This window comes from Aquarana catesbeiana, linkage group LG09, assembly GCF_042186555.1.
Source record: "Aquarana catesbeiana isolate 2022-GZ linkage group LG09, ASM4218655v1, whole genome shotgun sequence".
Lineage (NCBI taxonomy): Eukaryota > Metazoa > Chordata > Amphibia > Anura > Ranidae > Aquarana > Aquarana catesbeiana.
The window spans coordinates 68,515,958-68,540,645 of NC_133332.1; the positions used below are offsets into that span (position 1 = coordinate 68,515,958).

At 42.1% G+C, this 24,688-nt stretch overlaps 1 protein-coding gene across 13 annotated transcripts in view; it reads left to right on the forward strand.

Annotated features, from left to right (window-relative positions):
* Positions 1-24,688, forward strand: part of RYR1 (ryanodine receptor 1) — a 302,237-nt gene that overhangs the window by 145,210 nt on the left and 132,339 nt on the right. For all 13 annotated transcript variants that reach the window (XM_073598714.1, XM_073598720.1, XM_073598713.1 and 10 more), the window contains 12 exons: positions 2,643-2,729; positions 2,836-3,062; positions 4,054-4,918; positions 7,343-7,543; positions 8,500-8,608; positions 10,539-10,688; positions 17,824-18,097; positions 19,347-19,461; positions 19,972-20,104; positions 20,193-20,287; positions 22,797-22,932; positions 23,063-23,249. In XM_073598714.1, the coding sequence (XP_073454815.1) occupies positions 2,643-2,729; positions 2,836-3,062; positions 4,054-4,918; positions 7,343-7,543; positions 8,500-8,608; positions 10,539-10,688; positions 17,824-18,097; positions 19,347-19,461; positions 19,972-20,104; positions 20,193-20,287; positions 22,797-22,932; positions 23,063-23,249 (2,579 nt within the window). The remainder of the gene's footprint in view (positions 1-2,642; positions 2,730-2,835; positions 3,063-4,053; positions 4,919-7,342; positions 7,544-8,499; positions 8,609-10,538; positions 10,689-17,823; positions 18,098-19,346; positions 19,462-19,971; positions 20,105-20,192; positions 20,288-22,796; positions 22,933-23,062; positions 23,250-24,688) is intronic.

Consider the following 24,688-nt stretch of genomic DNA (forward strand, 5'->3'; position numbering starts at 1 on the left):
CATCTGGATCAAGACAACAGACGCAAGATAGGACTATGAAACCTCTCCTATTGTCTATAACAGGGGTCTTCAAACTACGGCCCTCCAGTTGTTCAGGAACTACAATTTCCATCATGCCTAGTCATGTCTGTCAATGTCAGAGCTTTACAATGCCTCATGGGACGTGTAGTCCTGCAACAGCTGGAGGGCCGTAGTTTGAGGATCTCTGCTCTATAACATAGAGGGGTTTGGTTCTGTAGTCAGGGCTGGTGCAAGGGTTTTTGACACCCTAGGCGAAACCTATTTTTGCTGCCCCCTGGCTCCACCCCCTTTGCCCAGCCCATGTATACCTCACCTTTTTAATGAAGTGCCCATCAAATGCAGCCCACCAGCGCCCATCAAATGCAGCCTCACCAGGGCCCATCAATGCAGCCTACCAGTGCCCATCGATGAATGTTTGCTTGCTTCCATTCATTTGGGAGTTGGGACACAGACACAGTCCTCCGCCGCCACTGCGCCTCTGACACTATGCGCAAATGGAGCGGCAGCTGCCTGCTGATGCTGAGACTTAGTTGCTTGCTGCAGAGAGAAGAGAGTAGGAACACCAGCGGCTGGGTGCCCTAGGCAGCAGTGCACCCTAGGCGGTTGCCTAGTTTGCCTGGTGGTAGCACCGGCCCTGTCTGTAGTTTTCAAAGCTACTTAAGAACAATGTAACATATAATAGCCAGCACAGGCAGAGAGAGCACAGGGAGATTTCTTGAAATATTAGCATTTTTTTTTTCATTTTTAAACAGATATAGCAAAATGCTTTCCCTACTATATTTAACAGAACAAAAGGGAACAAGTAAGAGAAGTTCAATGTTAAGGGTTTGGATATGCTTTAAAAATACATTTTTCTTCTGGTGCTCCAACCATGTGTTGATGGAGAACATTACCTTCTGTCTTCAGAAAATAGCTTTCCCACAGATATTCCTTATGATTAAAGAAACAAATGTCTTGACTATATTAGACCATTCAAGAATTGAGAGTTCACTGAATCCATCACAAATTTATTACAAGGAAGTACATGGAACAAATTGTCCCTTAGCCACAGAGTTTGGAATACTGATAAAGGGTACACCATACTTTAAACTGAATTCCTAACAGCTGAATATATACATGAAATACACATATGAAAGCGCTTTACCTGCCTGCAAACTGATTTTTTTTTTCTGGCCATTTTTTCTGAGATTTACACATCACTGCCAACACAGCACAGCTAGCTTTGGGAACTTTACTTTTCTATAGGGCACCTCAGTATTACATCTAAGTCGTGTCCTTTTCTAGCCTTTGACTGACCAGTAAAGGAGAAACAGCAGACCGATGAGCTCATCTCTCTGTCACTCTCCTCTCCCCTCCTGTCAGCATGTTCCTTGTTAGCACATGAGTGCTGCCGCACAACTGACTAGCTCCTTGAGCCTTCATGACTTCTCTTGTGCTTCCCCCTTGCTGGTTTGCCTTTCCACATACTATCACACTGTAGCACCCTCCAAGTGTAGGATGCTAGGTAAATTTAGTTTTTGCCTCCTTCTGTAATCAAGGGAGCAGTGATCGTCTGTCCTGGTCTTTTCAGGGTTTCACAGACTGGGAGTTTGATTGCTCCTTCCCTGCCTCCCAACTTTTGGAAGAAGCTTCCAGAGCTTAGGGAGGGAGATGCCAATAACCAGTCTGAATATTTATCGGGCACCAGCTAATCCCTGAGAGGAGTGTCCAGGAGGGGGCTGGAAAGGTGATAAATAGTCTGAAGCACTGGAGAGCTAAGTTCCAAAGCCTGAGGGGTTGCTGCCTTTAGGCAGCCCATGGACTGTGTAGCTGTTCTAGAGGCCTCATCTGTGTTAGGGCTGAGGGCCTGGATGGATCCTCTTACAATCTGAGTGCAGAACTTCACCACAAGGGATCTGGTCTGGAGAAGGTCTCATTGGCCCGTGTGCAGAGGAAGCAGGAAGGTGACAGTTGTCTTGTGAGTTGACTGGTTAGTAAAGAGCCTAAATTGATCCCTGCGACTGTGCAGTGTTCTGGAAATCGCATTGGGTACCAATAGTTGTGCAGAGGCGCAAGGTAGCCAGAAGCCAAAGAAACTTGCCTTGTGGCCCCAGTGGACTCAAAGTTAAATGATGATCCTCAGATGTGAGGGTTTAGACTGTCCAACATTCACCTTTACTTAAGGAGAAGATTGTCCTCTAATATGTGCTAATCGTTTTGGAGTATCCCAGGCCCCAACCTCTCTCCTGTTTAAATTTTTTTCAAGCAATAAATCTTAACAAGACATCCCCTAAACTGTGTTATTGGAGCCAGGGTGTATGGACTGGTGCTTGCAGGCACGACAGCCTCTGTACTTTTAGGGAAGAACCAGTTAATACTAGTGGCCCCTTCAGGGGTAGCGCTACAAAACATTTACTATTCTTCCCATACCTTTAGTATCTACTTTTCTTTTTTGTTTTAATCTTCATACATTTTGTTTCCTACATTTTGTGTAATGCTTGTGTTACAGCCCCTATATGCCCTTTCTTTGTACAACACTGTGGAAGAATTTGGTACTTAAACCAATAGTAATGACTTCTGTCAGAATTTTTAGTCTAAGCTCTTTAAGTCTGTTTCCATTTTCCCTCTTCCTATCCTGCCAGGTTGAGCCCAACACAAAACTCTTTCCAGCTGTCTTTGTTACTCCTTTGAGTCAAACCTTGTTCCAGTTTGAACTTGGAAAATTGAAGGTAGGAAAAAATAACATTTTTATAAATTTTCTGTAAACCAAGATATTTTGTATTCAATTTAATTTTATATCCTTAACCCAAAAACAATTATTTTGTCTGTTTGCAGAACATCATGCCTATCTCTGCTGCCATGTTTCGCAGTGAAAGTAAGAACCCAGTACCGCAGTGCCCACCTCGTCTGGATGTCCAGGTGCTGAAACCTGTGGTATGGAGCCGTATGCCAAATGATTTCTTAAAGGTGGAATCATCAAAGGTCAGCGACCGACATGGCTGGATGGTAGAGTGTACAGATCCATTGATGATGATGGCTCTTCATATACCTGAAGAGAATAGGTAACAACTCCGAATTGAACATACATTGCTGCAAATTTTAGATTTCTCTGCCCAGTAGTAACGGACCAGATTGCTGCTAAAACAAAATTGTTGAACCAACTTTGCATGTATCATTTATGTAACCATTTTGGAAGATGCTGTTTTGGAAGGCAGTCTGACGATTGACTGTTTTTGATTGTGACACAGAGCAAAACCTTTGCATTGCAGGATAACTGGTAAAAGTATGTCCACAGCAGAATTAACATTTTTGGGGATATATACTGCATATATAACCATTGAGCAGAAAGCACACAAATTTTGTGTGCAGTGGGTTGATGGTATTTAGGGGATACCAGTGCCAGATGGTGGAGGGTAGCAAAGAAAACAGGGAAATGTCAAAAAGGTGGCAAAGAGATGTGATTGAGAAGTAGGGAGTCACTGATAGTGAAGGTGTCATTGGTGCTAGAAATAATAGACAGGAAATCTGTTTGCTTGTTTTTATCCACTCTTCATACATTCCTTGTGGCCCTTCCCTATGATGAGTCTTATCTTGGCCAATAGGTATGCAGGGGGTGCAGAGAGGGTGGATAGTCTTAAACTCAACCAGAAAGTGTCAAAGCTTTGCTCAGTGAGAACAGGCCAGCATTTGCTCAGAGTGCAGTACTGAAAATCTACTGTAGGTACCTCTAGGTACCTGCACTTTCTGTCATTTTGACAAAAACAAAAAAGGCATAGTCACTTTAAGCTAGGTCTGGACTAGCAATCGCTGGTGTAGTTTTGTTAGTTGCTTGGCAGAACCCTGAAAGATGCGGATCCTCCGAGCGCTATATTTATGGACTGCTGTGAAGAGGAAAATTCTTAGCATTGGACAGCTGTTAAGGTTTAAGCTGCTGGAGCTTTGAACCCCCATTAAGCCTTAATTTTATTAGTCAAGTTGTAGTTCTTAAACCAACAGCAAAATAACCCCCCAAAAATGCTTAACTATTAAAGTAAATTGTTTTGTTTCTTGTAGGTGTATTGATATCCTGGAATTGTCAGAACGTTTGGATTTGCTAAAGTTTCACTATCACACCCTTAAACTGTACTGTTCAGTCTGTGCTTTAGGAAACAATCGTGTGGCTCACGCCCTGACCAGCCATGTTGATGAATCTCAGTTGCTTTATACTATTGAGAGTAATAACCTGTCAGGTCTTCTTCGGAGTGGCTTCTATGATCTTCTTATTAGCATCCACTTGGAGTCAGCCAAAAGAGGTCGTATGACCATGAACAGCGAGTTTATCGTTCCTATGACTGACCAGACAAAGAGTATCACATTGTTCCCCAATGAAAACAAAAAGCATGGACTTCCTGGTGTTGGCATGAGTACATGTCTTAGACCAGAGCTACATTTTTCCCATACTTGCTTTGTTAGCACTATCAGTGAACTTTACCAGCACAGTCCATACATCCCACTGGATATTCTCAAGACCAAGGCTATCAACATGTTGACAGAATCTGTCCAGGATGGTGGACAACACACCAGGGATCCCGTTGGAGGAAGTGTGGAATTCCAATTTGTACCAGTCCTAAAGCTCATTTCCACCCTTCTAATTATGGGTGTCTTTCAGGATGATGATGTACGACACATCTTAAAGATGATTGAACCAAATGTGTTTTCTGAGGAGGAGCCAGCAGAGGAAGGTGGAGAGGAGGGAGAAGAAAAGGAGGCTACAGAAAAAGGAGGTGAGGAGGGAGAAGTAGAGGGAGAAGGACAGGAGAAGACTGAAGACGGAGAAGAGAAAACAGTTGAAGATGGAGAGGCTGAAGCCAAAGAAGAGGAGGAGGCCCTGGAGGAAGGCTTACTGCAAATGAAGCTGCCTGAGTCTGTGAAGTTGCAGGTAGACCCTTTTTTAGTTTTATATACATTAATTTTTTGATTCATTAGCTGCTTTTGGGTATAAAGGCCAAAAGAAGCACTGTCCTGCCACTGTAGTGTTCCTCTAAATGCGAGATGTGTACAAGCTTTGGTGTATGTAGAAAATCTGCTACAGAAAAGGACACATCCTTTTAAATTCAATTCCCTTGATCTTTTTAGTGCTTGGCAGTAGAAATTGGATCTATTTATTGACAAAATGACGGTTGCCAGATGGCGCACATGCAGCTATACAATGAACTGCAAGTGTGTGTTTTTAAAGTCTCCAATGACCTGCCTGGCAAGGGCAATTTCTTTGATTCTATCTCAGAGTTGGCTCTGCATATCAGAAAGGAAAAGCATTGCATAGAAAAACAAAGTCAAGTAGAAATTGAACTGAGAGTTAGGAGGCAGAGTTGTGAGGTGCAAATAAACATTGGTTGGTACATTTAGCCCACAAACGCTCTCTTTGCATTGTGAATAAGTATAAGCAGGACTTTTAGGGAGCAGTGGTCATTATGACTGTACAAGGCTGAAACTAGGAGGGGGGGGAATGTGCCCCTGGTGAGAGGGGCGCTCCTAATCCGTGCGACCAGTGGGGAAAATTACTGGAACCTGTCTTCTGTGTGGCTCTCCCTGCAGCAGCTAAATGCTGGCATCTTCTCCTCCTTCCTTTCAGCTGCTGAAGGGCTGGTCTTTAAAATGCCAGCCATGACTGTAGAATGATGTGATTTCAAGCCTCACCTCCGTGGCGGATTAGGTGGGACGCTGCCTAAAAGGAAGAAAAGTGCACAGAAGCAAGCCTTATTAAATACTCACTTCTTGGCTCACTTTCCTGGTTGTGCCCCTCACCTAATCCGCTATTGAAGTGAGGCTTGAAATTGCCTCATTCAAACCTCACCTATGTGGAGATTGTGCAGGCCTTCACACTACAGTGAAACATGCAGCATTAAGGCCAAATGTCCGCTCCCATTCACTCACCTATAATGGGCGTTAATCAGCTATATTACCCCCCAAATAGAGAACTTCGCTTTCAGTTAGGGGCGCTGATCTGAGTCTTTGCCTCGGGTAAAAGAATGTCTAGCTTCACCACTGTGACTGTATATAAACCTAAGCAACAAAAGTTTGGAAAACACTGACCCACACAGGATCGGTTGCAATAAATTCCCCCACCAGCTGCACTGATCACCCACTCTATTCACATGTGATTTTTCCCCCCTGCTACTCGGGCCACCTGGCCGCATGGCTGCCATGCAATGTTCTCTTCCCAGCACTGCTGTCCTCATTCTGCTCCCTTCCTTTCCTTAATGAGCACAGTGAGTGATTGGTACCATAACTGATTACTGACTACTACGCTTCGGTTTGTGAATGAACAGGAAGTTTCAGAGTGCTTCCTGTTTAATGATCTCCAGTGCAGCTGAGGCTGCAGAGTAAGGGATTGGGGAAGTTGTGCCTAGTCCCTTTCTCTGTACCAAAAGTGAGACATCTGGGGTCTGTTTGGACCGTTGATATCTCACCAAAGACCCCCTCAACAGCATTTTGAATTTTTAATTTTTTTTTTACAAAATTGTAAAAAATAATTAAAAATGTAAAAAATACTAAATTAAAATAATTAAAAAAATTAATACGGGGAAAAGAGGGTCAGTGTATATGTGTAGAGAGAGTGGAACAGTGTGTACAGGGGGTGAATTTAATTTGGGTTAATTTTCCTGGTTGTGTTTATTTTTTTTCTAATCAGACTAAAAGGCCACGCCTAATACGTAGCATAATTTTGCTCCACAATTCCTGATCTCCCTTCTAGGGGCCCCGAGGCATTACTTTACTTAGGGGCCCATGATGCTATTAAGATTGCACTGATCGGAGATGAGGCTTGAAATCACTTAAATTTAATCTTCACCTACGTGGCAGATTAGAAACAGCCCAGCAGGAAAGGTTTTTAATATGCCTACCATGACTGTAGAATGAGAAGATTTCAAACCTCACCTCCGTGGCGGATTAGGTGAGGTGCTTCCTAAAAGGAAGAAGAGTGCACAGAAGCGAGCCTTATTAAAGACCCCCGTCTTGGCTCACTTTCCTGGTGGCACCCCTCTCCTAATCCGCTATGGAAGTGAGGCTTGAAATTGCCTCATTCAAACCTCACCTATGCGGTGATTGTGCAGGCCTTCACGCTACATATACAGTGAAACATGCAGCATTAAGGCCAAATGTCGGCCCCCATTCACTCACCTATAATGGGTGCCAATCAGCTATTAACCCCCAGGTAAAGAACATCCCTCTCGGGTGGGGGAGCTGATCTGAGTCTTTGCTTCGGGTAAAAGAATGTCTAGCTTCACCACTGTGACTGTATATAAATCTAAGCAACAAAACATTGGAAAACACTGCGTTAGTCAAATTTTCTCCATTTTTACAGATGTGTAACCTGCTGCAGTATTTCTGTGATCGGGAACTGCAGCATCGTGTTGAAGCCATCATTGCCTTCTCTGAGCGCCACATGGACAGCTTGCAAACCAATCAGAGGCATCGTTACAAAGAACTAATGCAAGCATTCACCATGTCTGCAGCAGAGACAGCACGGCGAACCAGAGAATTCCGTTCCCCTCCTCAAGAACAGGTGATTCCTAAAAGCTTTACCTCATTGATCTAATTGGAAACTCATATCTAAATATATAAATGTGCTCCTCCCAACACGTTTTGTCGAATGGTGATGTCATCAGAGGTTCAGGGGGGTCAAGACTCATATCTGCTTACAAAACGTCTCTCCTCCAGGGATGACATTGTTACCTTGAAAATTATAGATAGCTGCATGTTAAAATGCCAGGATCATTTTTAATAACATTAAATTTCAACCTGGATTCTGTAGCATATTTATATTATACAAATTTTATTAATAAAAGTGGAATTGTTCTTTAAATTACCTATTGGTATTTTTTGTTTCTTATGACTAGGATGGCAGTATTTTAAACATCAAGTTCATAGGGCCATTTATCTGCCATCCCCTATTATGAGAAAGCCTCACTTTTTGTTTCCCTTGCATTTGTTTGCATTAATATTTAATACTAAGGGTAATGGAGCAGAAGGATTTCCATTACATTACTGAAGCAGGAGTGTGTTTGGGATCACCCAGGAAGTGAGTTGGGGAAATTATACCTCTAGAGTCTGTAAAATGCACTATATTGTCAAAAGCATTGGGACACCTGCCTTTGCATGCACATGAATTTTAATGACAACTTGGAGGTGACCCAAGCGAAGAGCAAGACAGCTTTGTTAGTTGATGCTAGCCACTTTACCACAGGTAATTACATTGAAGCATTGACCTCAACAGGACATTTTGTATAGTTTTTATTCTGCATTTCAACAAAGTTCTAATAAGGAGAAAGAAACTCAGAAAGGACAGGCAGCATATGTTTATGTACTAGGGAATTTCACACCAGCTTTTACAATGTTGCCTGCCCTCTGTGCAGACACAGACTACAATGCAGCCTTTGGTTCTCCATATATACTACTACTTGACTCATTCCTAAGACATATTAGCCATGCCTTTCACATGTCATCTGTTGTTCTTTTCAGATTAATATGCTAGTGAATTTCAAAAATATTCCCGAGGAGGAATATCCTGTGCCAGAAGAAATCCGGGATGAGCTCATCGATTTTCACGCTGATCTACTGGCCCACTGTGGTAAGAGTCCTGAACTTATATTTCTCCTGTAACCCTTCAAAATGAATACAGAGGTTAACTGATGGTTTGGTCAAATAGCATGTGCCCATAGGCCCAGTTTATGGTAAACCATTTAAAGTTAGCTTTCAAAAATGCCTGGAGCCTTTCCAATCACATATTTATGTTGCATTTAATGTGTGTTTGGTGGTTTGTGTGTATATGTATTCAGAAATATGATCCTTTGCTCATTAATTTTGTGACTTATTTATAAGGTGTGGACACATTTTCTGTAGTCTTTTTCAAAGAGCACTTGAATCATTCAAGTGAGTCTTTGCCTAAGAGGACTTGATTTAAGCATTTCTGGTGCAAAATATATATGTTCAATGTAAAGCATAAGTTTTATATATAGTTTGAGTGTGACAGACCGCCTAGCACCCCACTTGGGTGCTCATGCCATGATACAGCTTTCTCCACTCTAAAACCAGGAACCAGATATTATAGCTGAATATTGGACCCAAGAACTAGATGACACTAGCTTAGGTGCAAACTGGGACTCACTTTAAAATCAAACAGAATATATACCACACACAATCAGTAAAGAGCTTGATCACTTTATCCTAAACCATGCAAACTGTAAACAGTAATATCATTAGCACTCTCTAAGGATCAGTCAACAGCTAACAGTGATCTAATGCACAGTAAGCTAATTAACAACTAGTCACCTAGACAAGCTTAGGTGACCCAGATCAGTACCCAACCAGACAGTTTGGTACCAGCCCCGCAGCTACAGAAAGTACATTATACATGCTGTTTAGCAGGTGTTTGTCTTTAACTGGTGTAATCTGTCCACTACAAAAGACAAAACTCATAGAAATGTTCCTGCAGTCTGAAAAAATTGAATTCATTTTTCTTCATAGATTTCTTGAGGAGGATTCTTGATAAATATTTCTGTCTCAATTGGAGAAGCTTCTCCAACACAGTCTACAGGAGGGCCACCATATTTCCTCTGACCATTAACCTGTACATGATTAATTTTACCTCTTTCCATCCACTCCAGATGGGAAGCCTTATTGTCTTTATTCAGGGAATTAATCCAAGCCTCGCTCTCAGCGTTCATCACATTGATATCCATCATTAGAGAACAATCTGCTCTCTCCATGGGATCAGGGGCTGAGCTAAGCTCTTTTCCATGCTCTGACTGGGAGAAGCAGACAGGTCTCCTCCCTGGGCCATAATCAAGGGGTAGAAGGAAAGCCCCTAGTCCCCTCCAAATGCCCCTGTCCCAGCTTGGTCTGTCACATTGAGAATGTAGTAGAGCTTAAGGGTGAAAGGGATAAGCACTTAGATGCTGTGATGCCATTTTGAGCATTGGACAGCTTCTGAAGTGTGATTTATTTTCTGCTGTATCCAGTATGTTTTGATTACAAAAAAATGTCATCAACTGAAATGCTTATACTGTGTAATTCTTATGCCCCGTACACACGGTCAGACATTGATCAGACATTCCGACAACAAAATCCTAGGATTTTTTCCGACGAATGTTGGCTCGGACTTGTCTTGCATACACACGGTCACACAAAGTTGTCGGAAAATCGTTCTGAACGTGGTGACGTAAAACATGGACGTCAGGACTATAAATGGGGCAGTAGCCAATAGCTTTCGTTTCCTAATTTATTCTGAGCATGCGTGACACTTTGTGTGTCGGATTTGTGTACACATGATCGGAATTTCTGACAACAGATTTTGTTGTCGGAAAATTTTATAGCAAGCTCTCAAACTTTGTGAGTCGGAAATTCCTATGGAAAATGTGTGATGGAGCCTACACACGGTCGGAATTTCTGACAACAAGGTCCTATCACACATTTTCCATTGGAAAATCCTATTGTGTGTACAGAGCATTATAGCGGTGTTAGGAGCTTTGGGGTTACTTTTTCAAACCTTCTTCCCTTAGGCGTCCATATGGAGGGACAAGAGGAGGAAGAACAGGAAGACACCAGCCTGGCTAGACGCCTACTCAGTTTAGTGGAGAAAATAAAGAATCTACGTGGCAAGAAGCAAGAACCAGAACCTGAGCCAGAAGAGGAGGAGGAACCTAAACCTAGTAAGTCTTTACAGTTGGTGCCTGGGCTATGGGGTTTTTACTGGCTTAACTTGTCTTGTTTGGTATAGCAGCCTACCTCTTGTAGTTAAAGTACATAAAGTAAGTATGTAATGTGTCTTCTGTAATAAACTTCCCATTTCCTTCATTGCACTCATTGACCATTTTTCTGTAAAGTATATAAACATTATGAATGAAATTAAGTTTGCTAAATCATTTTGTGACACAAATGTGGCCAGGTGCTTGGCTAAGAGTGAGAGAAACACTTACTGCAACTGCTCTCTGTAGCTGCTGCCATGTTGTGTTAAACCAAAATAAAACAGATATTTCAGCAGAAGGAGGGAGCTGCTGAGCATGAAATGTTCATTAGACTAAGGCAGCACTGCACTGTAAGAATTGTAGTCCTGAGGAGAGACTCTACTGTGTAATCAAAAGCTTTTGAACTACATTCCTTAAAGAGAAGGTTGCTGGGAGGAGGGGAAAGAGCTGCATTTTCTTAGGCGTAAAGGACACAGTTTTCCCTTGCCATGAGGGAGTCCGGAGAGTGCACATCACTGTCAAGTGTGAACCATCACTGCTGCGACCTGAGGGGATCCAGAGTGCTGAGTTCAGGGGTGCTGACAGACAAAATCACCTGGGTGCAGAGCAGAGAGTGGACTAATCACAGAGTGTGACCAGATAGTGAGCTGAAAATTACAAGGATTGGTGATCTGCTGCTGTGGGGATTTACTATCTGCTGCTAGAGAGACTTAGCCCTTTAGGAACTGACCACACAGACATCTAGTAGCCTTATTGCTGCCTGCAGGCTTGACTGGGACTATTCACATGTGCACCAATGGTACAACTGGGCCCCAACGCTAGCCAGTTGAAGAGTTAGAACTAAAGACTGCCCCTTTACAGCTGGTACTCAGAGAACTTTACCTATTGCTTGTGTTAAGTGGTACCTCTCGGGAAATTGCAGTGTGTCCTTGCCATTTTCCTAGAGTGAACTCTAAACTAGTTATATTTTTTGTTCCAAATAAGTTTTATTGAGACAAATACAAGTTAACAATGTATGGTTACTTTACAGTTACAGGGTCAAAAAGATGATGTGACATATTGAACATGTTATACAAAGTATAAGTGTACCCATGAATTAAAACATCAGACACAAGTGAACAAGAAAAAAAAAATGAAGGTAGTTGTATAGCTTTGATGTTGCTTATAGAAGTTAGTCATAGTAATGTAACTTGAGTGAGATATTAAGTCTGTTGTAGACAAGAGGTATGATACTTTTTTTTTTCTTTTCTGTCTTACTTCTGTGGGTAAGTTTATCTGATATAATTAATCCAGTATAGGATATGTCAATTAGGAGCTTCCGTGAGTAACACATACTTTGTGGAATTGATCTTATTAGGTCGTGCTTATCAATTGCCAAAGTGCAAGGTGGGGGGGGGGGGGTAAAAGAGGAGAGAGGAAAAAAGAAAAGAAAATGGGGGTGGGTAGAGGGGGGTCTAAGTTTAGATTAGGAATAATGAGTCAAGATAGAGAAATGGCGAGGTGCCTTAGTGAATTTACGTAATTTAATTTACGTTTAATATACCTTTGCATGCTAAAGGTAAGTCGAACAACTGGTCTTGTCCAAGGTCTGCTATGAACAGTTTATAATGAGTGAGTTTGAACCTGTCTTGAAGAGAGGCTGGTATTGTATTTAAGTCAATTTTAGTGTGAAGGAGCCCATCGTCTGTGAGTATTCATTGGAAGTCTGGAAGTGAATCCATGCAGCCAATGTGGTTGTGAATTTGTGGGGGGAGTCATGTGCTAGGGTAGACCAGCTATCCTGCCTAGATTGTGATGGAGTGTCGGAGTGTGTCAGCACAGAGAATCTGGCTGTGCTGAGTTAGGAGGTGGTAGGGTCGAAGAAAATGTTTTTCAGTATTGTGTGGTCTTGGGAGTTTTAGATGTCAAGGGTCAGTGATATTCGTTTGGCCCTAGTTGGTGTAGGGATAGACAAAGTGATGAGTGAGGGAGAGATTGAGGTTAGGGAAGAGCTCTTGTATTTGTGCGTCAAATGCACATTGTGAGAAAGTTAGGTTGAAAGTGATGGCGTTTGGTGGTAATAAGCGGATAGGAGGTAGGAGATACAGTATTTCCTTTGTAGTAGCCTGTTGCAAAAAAAATAAATAAATAAATAAAATGGTAAGGTGCCAAGACTGCTATAAAATGTATTTCAATGGAGATTGTGATTGCAAAGTGTAAGGTAGATTAGTATACTTTTTGTCTGGGAATTACCAGAAGGTGTTGTTTGATATCATGTAGTTTGCATTGATATCTTGATAGAAATGCTTGTGGTAATACCTTTTTCACCCCAGGTCTTATGGTGTCCACTTAGTAATAGAGGGGTAATACATTTTTCCCTCCTAACCTTGGGATGCTCACTGTGTATTAGAGAGGTATTGTATTTCTTGTAGTGTGGGTATAGATGGACTCTCAGTCTAATAGGACTTGAACAAGCATCTCATACTCACTGAGCATATAGGGCTTGTCTAGAAGTGACTGTGCAACAATACATATAAAGAACAATAAACAAGAACAAAAACTATGTAACTCTTTGGTTATACGTTTTGATATATACCTTTGACTCTCCCTTGCTTCCGTATATGTAATTTATTTTTCCCTCACATCCACATTACAAGACAAATATTCAGTGATATTTTTGAGCGTTTAGAATAGGCACATTATAAGTCACTTTGCCTGTATTGATTGGGCCTATGGTTAGGGTGCTAATGGCGTGGGATTCGGGTCCCAAGGCATATTCGGCTTATTTGTGATGCTGTGTTGGGTGCTAGGTGTATGTTTGATGGAGGGAAGAATTTTTAATAGCAAGGGAGAAGATCAGGTGAAACTTATATTTTGAACTTTTTATCTCAGATATAATCCCTCAGTCAGTGTCTATGCAATCGTTGTATAATAAACTATAAATTAGGTACATTGGAGAAGCAGGATATTCTAGGTATACACACTCGTTGGGATGGTCTGTTAAGCTTAAGGGAACTTAGCAAAATTCAAACTGTGCACTCTTACTCCGTAAACTTACCAGGTATTGTTACATTAGATAGCACTGGGAGTGTTAGACACTTACTAAAAGAAATTAATGTGGTATGTCTGACAGTATGGCATAAATTTAGGTTTTGGTTGTACCACAGATGCAGCACTGCCCATGTGATGTTCAGTGGGACAATCTTGTCCATTAGCACAGGTAGACTCCTATAGTCAGTAGTTGGGTGGTTTGACCCTGTTCCCTCTGAGTAATAAGGAGAACTAGGGCTGGGTTGTTCAGTGCAATTCTGGACAGGCCGCTGACACAGTTCCAGGCATAGGGTTGGGAGGCACAGTGGTGTAGTGGATAGCACTTTCGCCTAGCAGTAAGAAGGGTCGCTGGTTCGAATCCCAACCACGACACTACCTGCCTGGAGTTTGCATGTTCTCTCTGTGTCTGCGTGGGTTTCCCCCGGGTACTCCGGTTTCCTCCCACACTCCAAAGACATGCTGGTAGGCTAATTGGATCCTGTCTAAATTGTCCCTAGTATGTATGAATGTGAGTTAGGGACCTTAGATTGTAAGCTCCTTGAGAGTAGGGACTGATGTGAATGTACAATGTATATGTAAAGCGCTGCGTAAATTGACGGCGCTATATAGGTACCTGAAATAAATAAAAAATAAATAAATAGGGTTGTCATTGAAGCTGCATTATTTCAATAAGTGATGAGAGGGCTGAAGGTTCACACTTTGCTGTCCTCTGAGGCATGACACTGCCCTTATATAGCGAGGTATGAAAGTTTACATTCCTTCACTGAGGCAAATTGAGTATATTAAGCACATTTTTGAATCGCCCTTTATACAAGGATTTCGTCTTTTCAGAGATTGTGGGTCGAGGTGGAAAAAGCTGGATGGAAATTGGATGGTATCTAGTAGGTGTCAGAGATTGAGAGCAACTAAAACAGTGGCATTTTAGAGAGGAGCCTGAAAATGAGAAACTGTTTTACTCACGATGAATGTGTAGACGTGGTGGACTTGTAAGTCTTGTAAGACTTGTAAGTCAATCGTCAGTGAGACTTGAGGGAATAGTGAAGCAGATATTGGTGAGATTAATCTCTTCTAGCTTTCCTGTGTGCTGGTGATGCCGGGGCGCTGCCTCCGCCCGGGGAATGACAGCTTGCAGGTGGCGGAGAGGAGCTAGGAGATATGTGGTGTCTCCTTGTACCTGGTGTTGTCCCTGGAAAAGCAGGGAAACTGCTGGGAAATGTAGTTCATCCAGAAGGAAATCGATGAACTGTAACATACCTTGGACTCTAAGTGTTAGTTGGATTAGGCTATAATAGAAGAGTCAATTCTCACTGTGTATGTGAATAATGGACTAAACCATATGTCTTGACTGTTCCTAGTGTGGTCACCAGGTGGCGTGAGCGGTGCTGACCTGAGTAACTTTATTTACATTATGTGCTGATGTAAGTTTGTTGATCAATGGGAAGAAAGTGTTATTCTCTATGGAGGATAGGGCCTGCTTCCAAAAAAATTAAATAATGCAATATTCTATGTGTTTACACTGCTATGCTGTCTTCGGCTGAGGACAATCAAAACTTGTTTAATCGCATATGTATATACTGCCCCATGTTACCATAGGATAGGATGCATTTGCATTGCTGTTTGCTCTTTTTCAGGTGTTGCTGAGTTGGCGCGTCTTCCTTGGCTAAGGAGAGACAGGGATCTAACCGAACGACAACCCTAATCCTTTTTGTATCTTGTTATTACTGTATATTAATAATAATAAATATTTATTATTTATTAACTCCATACAGGTTAAGCTTTTATATTTAGTAGGAATTTTGTAAAATTTGCTGTGTTTTTATTTGCTAATAATGGTTTTAGTGTATTTTTTGCAAATATATTGGTTTGATAAACACTTGCGCAAATACTAAAAAAAGAAAAAATACTAAAAAAATCAGTAGCACCTTCTTTTTATACTGCTGATCATGTGCTTTCAGAAAATATATGGTTTGGGAAGTATTTCATAAATTCTGAAAGCTATAAGTGAAAAATAAAAAGCAAAGAAAAAATTGCAAAAATGGTCTGGCCACCTGAGTCTACAAAATGAAGCACAGAGCCTGGCAGCGAAAGTGTTAAAACTGTACATAACTATTTTTGATATTTCCTTGTCATGTGACTTTTTATCTCATGTGTCTTTCTACTGTTATACTGTTAACCCTTTCCCTGTTTCCCTACCTGTCCCAGTTTTTGCCAGGACATTTGCTCTCAGGCTTGAGGGCTGAAAAATTACTTTTTCTGCAAACTTCAAGACTTAGTTTTTTTGGACAGGGGGAGGATGTAGCACCCTGTACTTAGGCGGGGAGGATATAGCACCCTGTAGCTTAGACAGGGAGCTCCTCACAAATCTACTTGCCAGGAGTAGTTATCCTAGTTGATTGATAGAGAGCCAATGATTTCTTCCTAAGTTTGGCCTTGTTGCACTTTTCTCTTCTACCACTAGGTGGCCGGTTAATTGGTGGTAAGGATGAGCTACGGCATGTTCGCACTCTCCGCATGCTGAGCCCGCCAGGAAGTCGGCATGGGGCTGCGCTAATCAGAGGCAGTGAGACATTTCCCGATCTCTGTAGCCGCACATCGGGAAGATGTCTCACTGCCTGTGATTAGCGCAGCGCCGTGCCGACTTCCTGGCGGGCTCGGCACACGGAGTGTGCGAACACACCGGTGCTCATCCTTACTTGGTGGTACTAGATATGAGAAGGGCAACCCAAGATCAGGTTATGGGTATACGGGGTATCTCAGCCAATGGCAGGGCCCTCTGATTCCTCTTGTACCAAATTATAATGTAACTGTAATGTCTGCCCTCATGTTGTAAAGCGCTGCGCAAACTGTTGGCGCTATATAAAACCTGTATAATAATAATAATGGGCAGGGGTTTTCTTGAATCCCTTGGCCTGCTGGGAGCAACTATATATTTGGGTGGAGTCAGATGATCTAAGTTCAGTGCCACCTGGACAGCTGTCTGGGTGGACGTGTGTCGTATGCCCCAGGCTGCTAGGCCGGAGATTGGGCCAATCCCGAGGCACCTGACTGCCAGGCTGTGTGAGGGCCTATCCAGAAGTGAGAGGGTAGCGCAGGGTTGGGATTGCGGTTTGCAGTCCAACCAAAGTGATGGTTCTGTCGGCTGGAGAACCTGTCGTGGTCAGAGGTAGAAGGGAAGCTGTTGCCACTAAAGGGCCAGCCACCTTTACCAGGGACCACAGTGAATAACTAAAGCAAGTACCGGAGCAGTATTCTCACCAAACGGGCACGTTGGAGAATTGCGAAACTTCAGGCGGTGATCAAGTCAGGGACCCAACCAGCGGAGGTGATGCTTGCAGAGCAGCCTTGTGTGTCAAGACAAGGACTGAGCCCGTCAGCAGGGGTGAAGCTTGAGAAGTATCTGAAGTGCCAAGCTAGGGACCCAGCAGGGAAGCGTGGGTGATGCTTGAGGGAGACCTTGGAGGAGCTCAAGGGATTCAGAGCCAGTGAATCAGAGGGTCTAGTGAGAGACCGGGAGCTCAGTGTTGAAGAACTACAAGAGGCAGTTGTAGTGAAGCTGAAGGAACTGTTACATTTAGGTTAGGAACTGTTAAAGACTGTTGCCATAGGAGACAACATTCCTGCATGTGCAGATGTGGCACCTTGCTGGGGCCTTTCCCTGCACAGTTGTCCTCCTATTGAAGTCTCGGAGTCTGCCAATTAAATCTACAACTACTTAAGGGTGTCCTTGCCCTAACCCTCTTTCCCCCAAAAATACAAAAAGGACGGTTAAGAGAAATAAAACCTCTTTTACATCCAAGAAGTGTTTGATCCCAATGACTTTCACCATCTTTGCACCCACTATGCCTCACAACCCACTACATATTGAAGGATGTCAGCTATCTCTGGCTTGAAAAATTCTCATTAGACTGGACAAGGCCAGAGACCTTTGCTACAAAAGTGTCCTTGAAGTGTTAATATTTATGGATGGAAGATATTTACCTTCTAAAGTATACTGTGTTCTCTATATGTTAACACTGCTGTTTAAATAAACATCTTCATGGTGATGTATATTCTCTTCCTTTCCTCACAGCCACCTTGCAGGAGCTCATCTCTCACACTATGGTGCACTGGGCCCAGGAGTCTTTCATCCAGAACCCTGAGCTGGTCCGGGTGATGTTCAGTCTGCTGCACCGTCAGTATGATGGGCTAGGTGAACTTATCAGAGCGATGCCCAAAGCCTACACCATCAATGCTGTATCTGTGGAGGACACCATGAATCTTCTAGAGAGCCTTGGGCAGATTCGCTCACTGCTGATTGTGCAGATGGGTCCCGAGGAAGAGAACTTAATGATCCAGAGTATCGGGTCAGTACTGGTGCAAGTTTTATGCTGTGTTTGTATAAAAAAATAACTTGATTATAAAAGGGGTAATGCTTAACCACGCTTTGAAATAGTGATTCAATTTGCATTTCTAAAATTGTACTTATTTTTCTGGGGATGGCTTTATCATAAGGCAACATGTGCAATCACTGCTTACTTTGGTAACATTTTTTTTTTTCTCACCTAAGGTTGAGTAATACAAGAGTTGAGCTAAGCTTTCTATAGCATATAATATAGCAATTTGGTATTTTTTTCTGTTTTTTTTTTACAGATTTCTAAGTAATAGGGTACTCTTTTTCCGGACCTAATTTCTATTACTTAGGCCCCTTTCACACTGGGGCGGTGGGGGCGTCGGCGGTACAACAGCGCTATTTTTAGCGCTGCTGTACCGTCGTTCTTGTAGCTGTATTCGGCCGCTAGCGGTGCGGTTTTAACCCCCGCTGGCGGCCGAAAAAGGGTTAAAATCCCTCGTACAGCGCGGCTATAGCCGCGGTATTGCTGCGGTATAGCCGTGCTGTCCCATTGATTTCAATGGGCAGGAGCGGTTTAGGAGCGGTGAATACACCGCTCCTTAACCGCTCCAAAGAAGCAGTTTGCAGGACTTTTTTCACCGTCCTGCCAGCGCACCGCTTCAGTGTGAAAGCCCTCGGGCTTTCACACTGAACAAACAGCAGAGGCTCTTTAGGGGCGGTTTGCAGGCGGTATTTTTAGCGCAATACCACCTGCAAACCGCCTCAGTGTGAAAGGGGCCTAAAGCCTGTAGGCACCCAAATCAACAAAAATTACAATTTCATATTTTTTTTTATATTAAATTAAATGTCAAATATATCATATTATTTAGGATAACTGTATGGAGATGATAGAAAAATGTGCAGCTATGTATTCAGGAAAAAGTTGTCTTTGTGTTTGTAGTTGATGGGCATTGGCTTATTGTGCCTAATGGTAACTCCAGCCCTGACTATTGTAGCACTACATATAAAAAAGAAAGCTTCCAATAGTGCACTCAGATTCTAGCTTTGTTAGTATAATTAGCTCAACATGCTTATTGATAGAAGGGATGGAGCCTTTATGGAAGGGTTGTCGCCATCATATGTGCCTACAACTGTGCTTAGAGTGAAGATATTTACTTATGGCCTTGAAGTATCACTGTTTCCTGGTTCATTAATAGGTCTGTAACCTAGTTGTGTGTTTTAAGAAACCAGCTGACAATCTTCATTTTTTCCCCCTCATCTAGAAATATCATGAACAACAAGGTTTTCTACCAGCACCCCAACTTGATGCGAGCTCTAGGAATGCATGAGACTGTAATGGAAGTCATGGTGAACGTGCTCGGTGGAGGTGAATCCAAGGTAATTGTAGGGTCAGACTATAAAAATTGAGATGGCATTTGGTGTGCTTGGGTAACAGAAGCAACTAGGGCATAGTTAGAGGTGAAAGTTCAGTAAATCAAGAACATTCTGGAACAGCTGAGAAGTGCTAGTTTAAGTGGTTCTGCTATTGCTTATAGGTGTTCAAAAATGTTTGCCTTGTAAGTCATACCAGACCTGTCCAACTGGGAAAGGCCTTGGGCAGAACTGAAATCTGCTGCAGGGACTATACTTGCAAAATGGCATGCTTGGTTATGAAAGGATTCATTTAACAACAAAGTGCAGTTGACAGTTATGTGCTGAAGAGATACCCAATAAGTACTTAGTGTAGTAAATAAAGCTGCTCTGTGTTTGGGCTACAGCATATCAGTGGCTGTCGGTCACAACTATTTTTTAGCCTGCATTATTAAATGAAGCCCTAATTGTTTCATTCTTTATCAAGATCAAATTTCAGTAATTACTAACATCACGTGTTCCATCATTATATTTAAGGAAATCCGCTTCCCCAAAATGGTGACCAACTGCTGTAGATTCCTGTGCTACTTCTGTAGAATCAGCCGACAGAATCAAAGAGCCATGTTTGACCATCTTAGCTATTTGCTTGAAAACAGTGGTATTGGTTTGGGTAAGTTTATTTCAGTAACTGAATGTTTTCAGCACTAACATTTATTAGGTGAAGACCAGTGGCTTTCAATGTGTACTTGTTGTTGCAGGAATGAGAGGCTCTACTCCCCTTGATGTGGCTGCTGCTTCAGTGATTGACAACAATGAGCTGGCTCTAGCACTACAAGAGCAGGACCTGGAGAAGGTAATGTGGTTTCACAGCACATATGAAAATATGTCATCTTTTGTTGTTCATAGCAACCAACAATTTACCAGCTTTCATTCACTAACCTGCTGTAAATAGTAGCTGACTGAAAATGCATCAGTTCCTCTTTCCTTTGGGTCACAGACCTTCAGATGTCTTACTGATAAAATCAATGTTGATACACTTTTTTTCATCCCTAGACTCTGAACATACCAGGGATACGAGACCCATTACTATCTTTAGCTGATGTTACATTACAGTGCAGTGATTGGTTTAGTCTAGGGATGCACCAATATAATTTTTAATTTTTTTAAAATTTTTTTACACCGAGTACCGATACTTTTCTTTTAGTACTCGCCGATACCAATTACCGATACCTACCGCAACTGTTTTGTTTACACTTCAACTGTCAGCAATGGTACAAAGCATTGAAAAATTATTTACAAATGATATTAATTTTATTGTTTTTAAATTTTGTGCTTTTTCCAATGAAAAACATGTAAATTTATGTTAAAGGTGTAAAAATATTAACAAACAAAAAAAAGTTTTAATTATTAATAGTTTATAAAATAGAAGTGAACAAAAAAACAGCAGGGAAATAATTAAATGGAGGAGGAGAATAAAGAGTTAACCACTTGCCCACTACCTTCCACATATATACTGCGGCAAGGCGGCTCGGCTGCGCAAACTGACATATCTGTACATTGTTCTGTGCATGTGGTACTTCATGCAAGCGCCCGTCGCGCACCACGGGAGCTCGCCCGTGGGTCCGCCGGCCACCCACAATAGCAGTGAAGAGAGGCAGAATGGGGATCTGCCTGTGTAAACAAGGCGGATCCCCATTCTGACAGGGGAGGGGAGAGAGATCAGATATTCCTAGTGATCAGGAACAGTGATCTCTCTCTCTCTACTCCCAGTCCCCCTAACAGTTAGAAACACCTCCCTAGGGAACACTTAACACTTTGATTGCCCCCTAGTGTTAATCCCTTCCCTGCCAGTCCCATTTATACAGTGATCAGTGCATTTTTATAGCACTGATCACTGTATTGGTGTCACTGGTCACCAAAAAGTGTCACTTAGGGTCAGATTTGTCTGCCGCAATGTCGCAGTCCAACTAAAAATCACTGAACCATTACTTTTTTTAAAAAAATAAAAAGTCCCTAAATCTTTTCCCTATTTTGTAGACGCTATAACTTTTGGGCAAACCAATCAATATATGCTTATTTAAAAAAAAAAAAAAATTAACCAAAAATATGTAGCAGAATACATACTGGCCTAAACTGAGGAATAAATTCGTTTTTTTTTTTTTTAGTTTTTTGGATATGTATTATAGCAGAAAGTAAAAAATATTGGTTCTTTTTTTTTCAAAATTGTCAGTCTTTTTTTTGTTTATAGCGCAAAAAATAAAAACCATAGAGGTGATCAAATACCACCAAAAGTAAGCTCTATTTGTGGGGAAAAAAAAGGACATCAATTTTGTTTTTGTACATCGTCGAGCGACCACGCAATTGTCAGCTAAAGCGACGCAGTGCTGCATTGCAAAAAATGGCCTGGTCATTAAGGGGGTAAATCCTTCACAGGCTGAAGTGGTTAAGGCTTATTGGAGTTCATTAAGGGTTAATAAGTGGTTAAACAGAGGAACTTTAAAAAAAAAAAAATCATCTGCAGATTGAAGTTGATCACTTTGATCTGTAGATGAATAAACAGAAAGATACAAAAAGAAACAAGGTTTCTTTTTACCTTTCTGTGTCTGAGCAATGTTGTTAATAAACATTGCCCAGCTGATTTTTTATTTTTTTTTTCCACAAGCTCCAATTGCCTGGACTTTGTTTACACTTCAGCTGTCAACAGGGGAACCTCACTGATGGCTGAATGAGTCATCGATTGTTAAGGATGCGGCGGCTCTGCTCCTTAACAACCAATAATTTCTGCCTTTTTTTTTTTACATTGCAGCTGTCAGTGTGAGAATCTCGCTGAAAGAACCAAGCTTGAAAGTATCGGTTTCAGGTATCGAAGCATTTGCACGAGTACCGAAACATGTAAATGCTTAGTATTGTCACGGATACTGGTATCGGTGCAAACCTAGTTTAGTCCCTTTGCTTTGCTGGAATGTAGGAAAGGATGACATGATTCTTGGTGCCTTCAGTAATGGGGATCTGGAAGTAACCTGAGTATAGTGTGCCTGTTTGCCTATTACTATGGCAGCACATCCAGACAGGTTGTAGGAACATTAGGTGTGACAGACTCAACTGGTGTTTAGCATCTCCGAAAATCACTGTAAGTTGTGCAACGCTCTTCTACATCCAAATCTCTTGTACAAAAGCTGTATGTAGAAGGGGTGGCACTTGGATAGTCGAGGTGGACAGGGATTTATGGAGAAAGGCTCTTCCAAAAATACTCTAAACCCATTATAACTGAAAAGCAGTGTAATGCCTGCCTTCCCTACTCATGAACTGTATTCATCAGCACTATATCTGTTCTTTAAGGAACTTAAATTCCCTTTGTGTAGGTCGTGTCCTATCTGGCTGGATGTGGCTTGCAAAGTTGTCCCATGCTACTTGCCAAGGGATATCCAGACATTGGTTGGAACCCTGTTGGAGGAGAGAGGTATCTAGACTTTCTTCGTTTCGCTGTCTTTGTGAATGGTGAGTGTGAAAGGGAATCTTTCAGTGTCAAGTGTAGTGCCTAATCAAAATTAATTTTATTTCAAATGACAACATGAAAAGTGCTTGCAGTGCTCATTACGCGTGTGTCACTATTTGTGTTTGATCACAGGTGAGAGCGTAGAGGAGAATGCGAATGTGGTGGTGCGTCTTCTGATCCGACGTCCTGAGTGTTTTGGCCCTGCCCTGAGAGGTGAGGGTGGTAACGGTCTGTTGGGTGCCATTGAAGATGCTATCAAGATCTCTGAGGACCCTGCGAGGGATGGACCCACTGTCAAGAAGGACCGCCGCAGGGAACTGTGAGTGACTGTCATTTTTAAAATATGCAAAATATTCCCCTCTAGCTGCATTTATACTTGTCTCTGTTTACCGTCATAAAGTGAACATATATGCTGAATGTTTTAGGCATGCACATAAAACAGCTTATTGGCTTTTATATGAGTTACATATACATGATATACTTCCTGCTTCCTTTTAAAAGAATTATGTGCTTAGTAAAATACTTGGACTGCCCATACTGTGTTATTATTCCCTTACTGTATATAGAGTATCATAACTCCTAATTCTGTATTTTATTCTGTATACATCATTCTTAGTTGTTTTATTTGATTATTAAAACTAACAAATGATCTACTAACAGACAAAACCAATGGACACTATTCTGTACTCCTACTCCTAGACCTTTCTGCTGCCTTTGATATGGTTGACCACCCCCTCCTCTACAAAAAAAAACTCCACGCCTTTGGTCTCCGTGACTGTAGTCTTCAATGGTTCTCTTCCTACTTATCCAACCACACTTTTAGCGTTACTTACAATTCTACTTCCTCCTCTCCTCTTCCTTTCTCTGGTGGGGTTCCCCAAGGTTCTATTCTGGGACCTCTCCTATTTTCAATCTACACCACCTCCCTGGGTCAGCTAATAGCCTCCCATGGCTTCCAATACCCTCTTTACGCTGACGACACCCAAATCTATTTCTCTACCCCTCAGCTCACTCCCTCCGTCTCCTCGTGTATTAAGATATATTAGTCTGGATGTCACACCACTTCCTCAAACTCAATCTATGCAAAACTGAACTTATAATTTTTCCACCCCCACGTGCCCCCTCCTTTAATCTCTTTGTCAAAATCGATGGTGCAACTATAACCCTATCTCCGCATGCCAAGGTCCTAGGTGTAGTCCTGGACTCTGAACTCTCCTTTAAGCCTCACATACGATCACTGTCCAAATCTTGCCGCCTCAACCTCCACAAAATCTATAAAATACTTCCCTTTCTAACTACTGACACAACAAAGCTCCTAATTCACTCCCTGGTCATCTCTCTCCTCTCTCGACTCCTGCAACTCCCTTCTCGCTGGCTTATCTCTACATAGTCTATCCCCCCTTCTATCCCCCCTTCAATCCACCATTAATGCTGCTGCCAGACTCATCCACCTTACCAACCGCTCAGTATCTTCTACATCTCTCTGTCAATCCCTTTACTGGCTTCCTCTCACTCAAACAATTACATTCAAAATAATGATGACTACTTACAAAGCCATCCACAATTTAGCCCCCAGCTACATCACTAGCCTAGTCTCAAAATACCAACCTAATCATTCTCTTCGTTCCTCTCAAGACCTCCTGCTCTCTAGCTCCCTCATCACCTCCTCCCATGCTCGCCTCCAGGACTTTTCCAGAGCCTCTCCAATCCTATGGAACTCGTTACCCCAATCTGTACGATTATCTCCTACTCTATTAG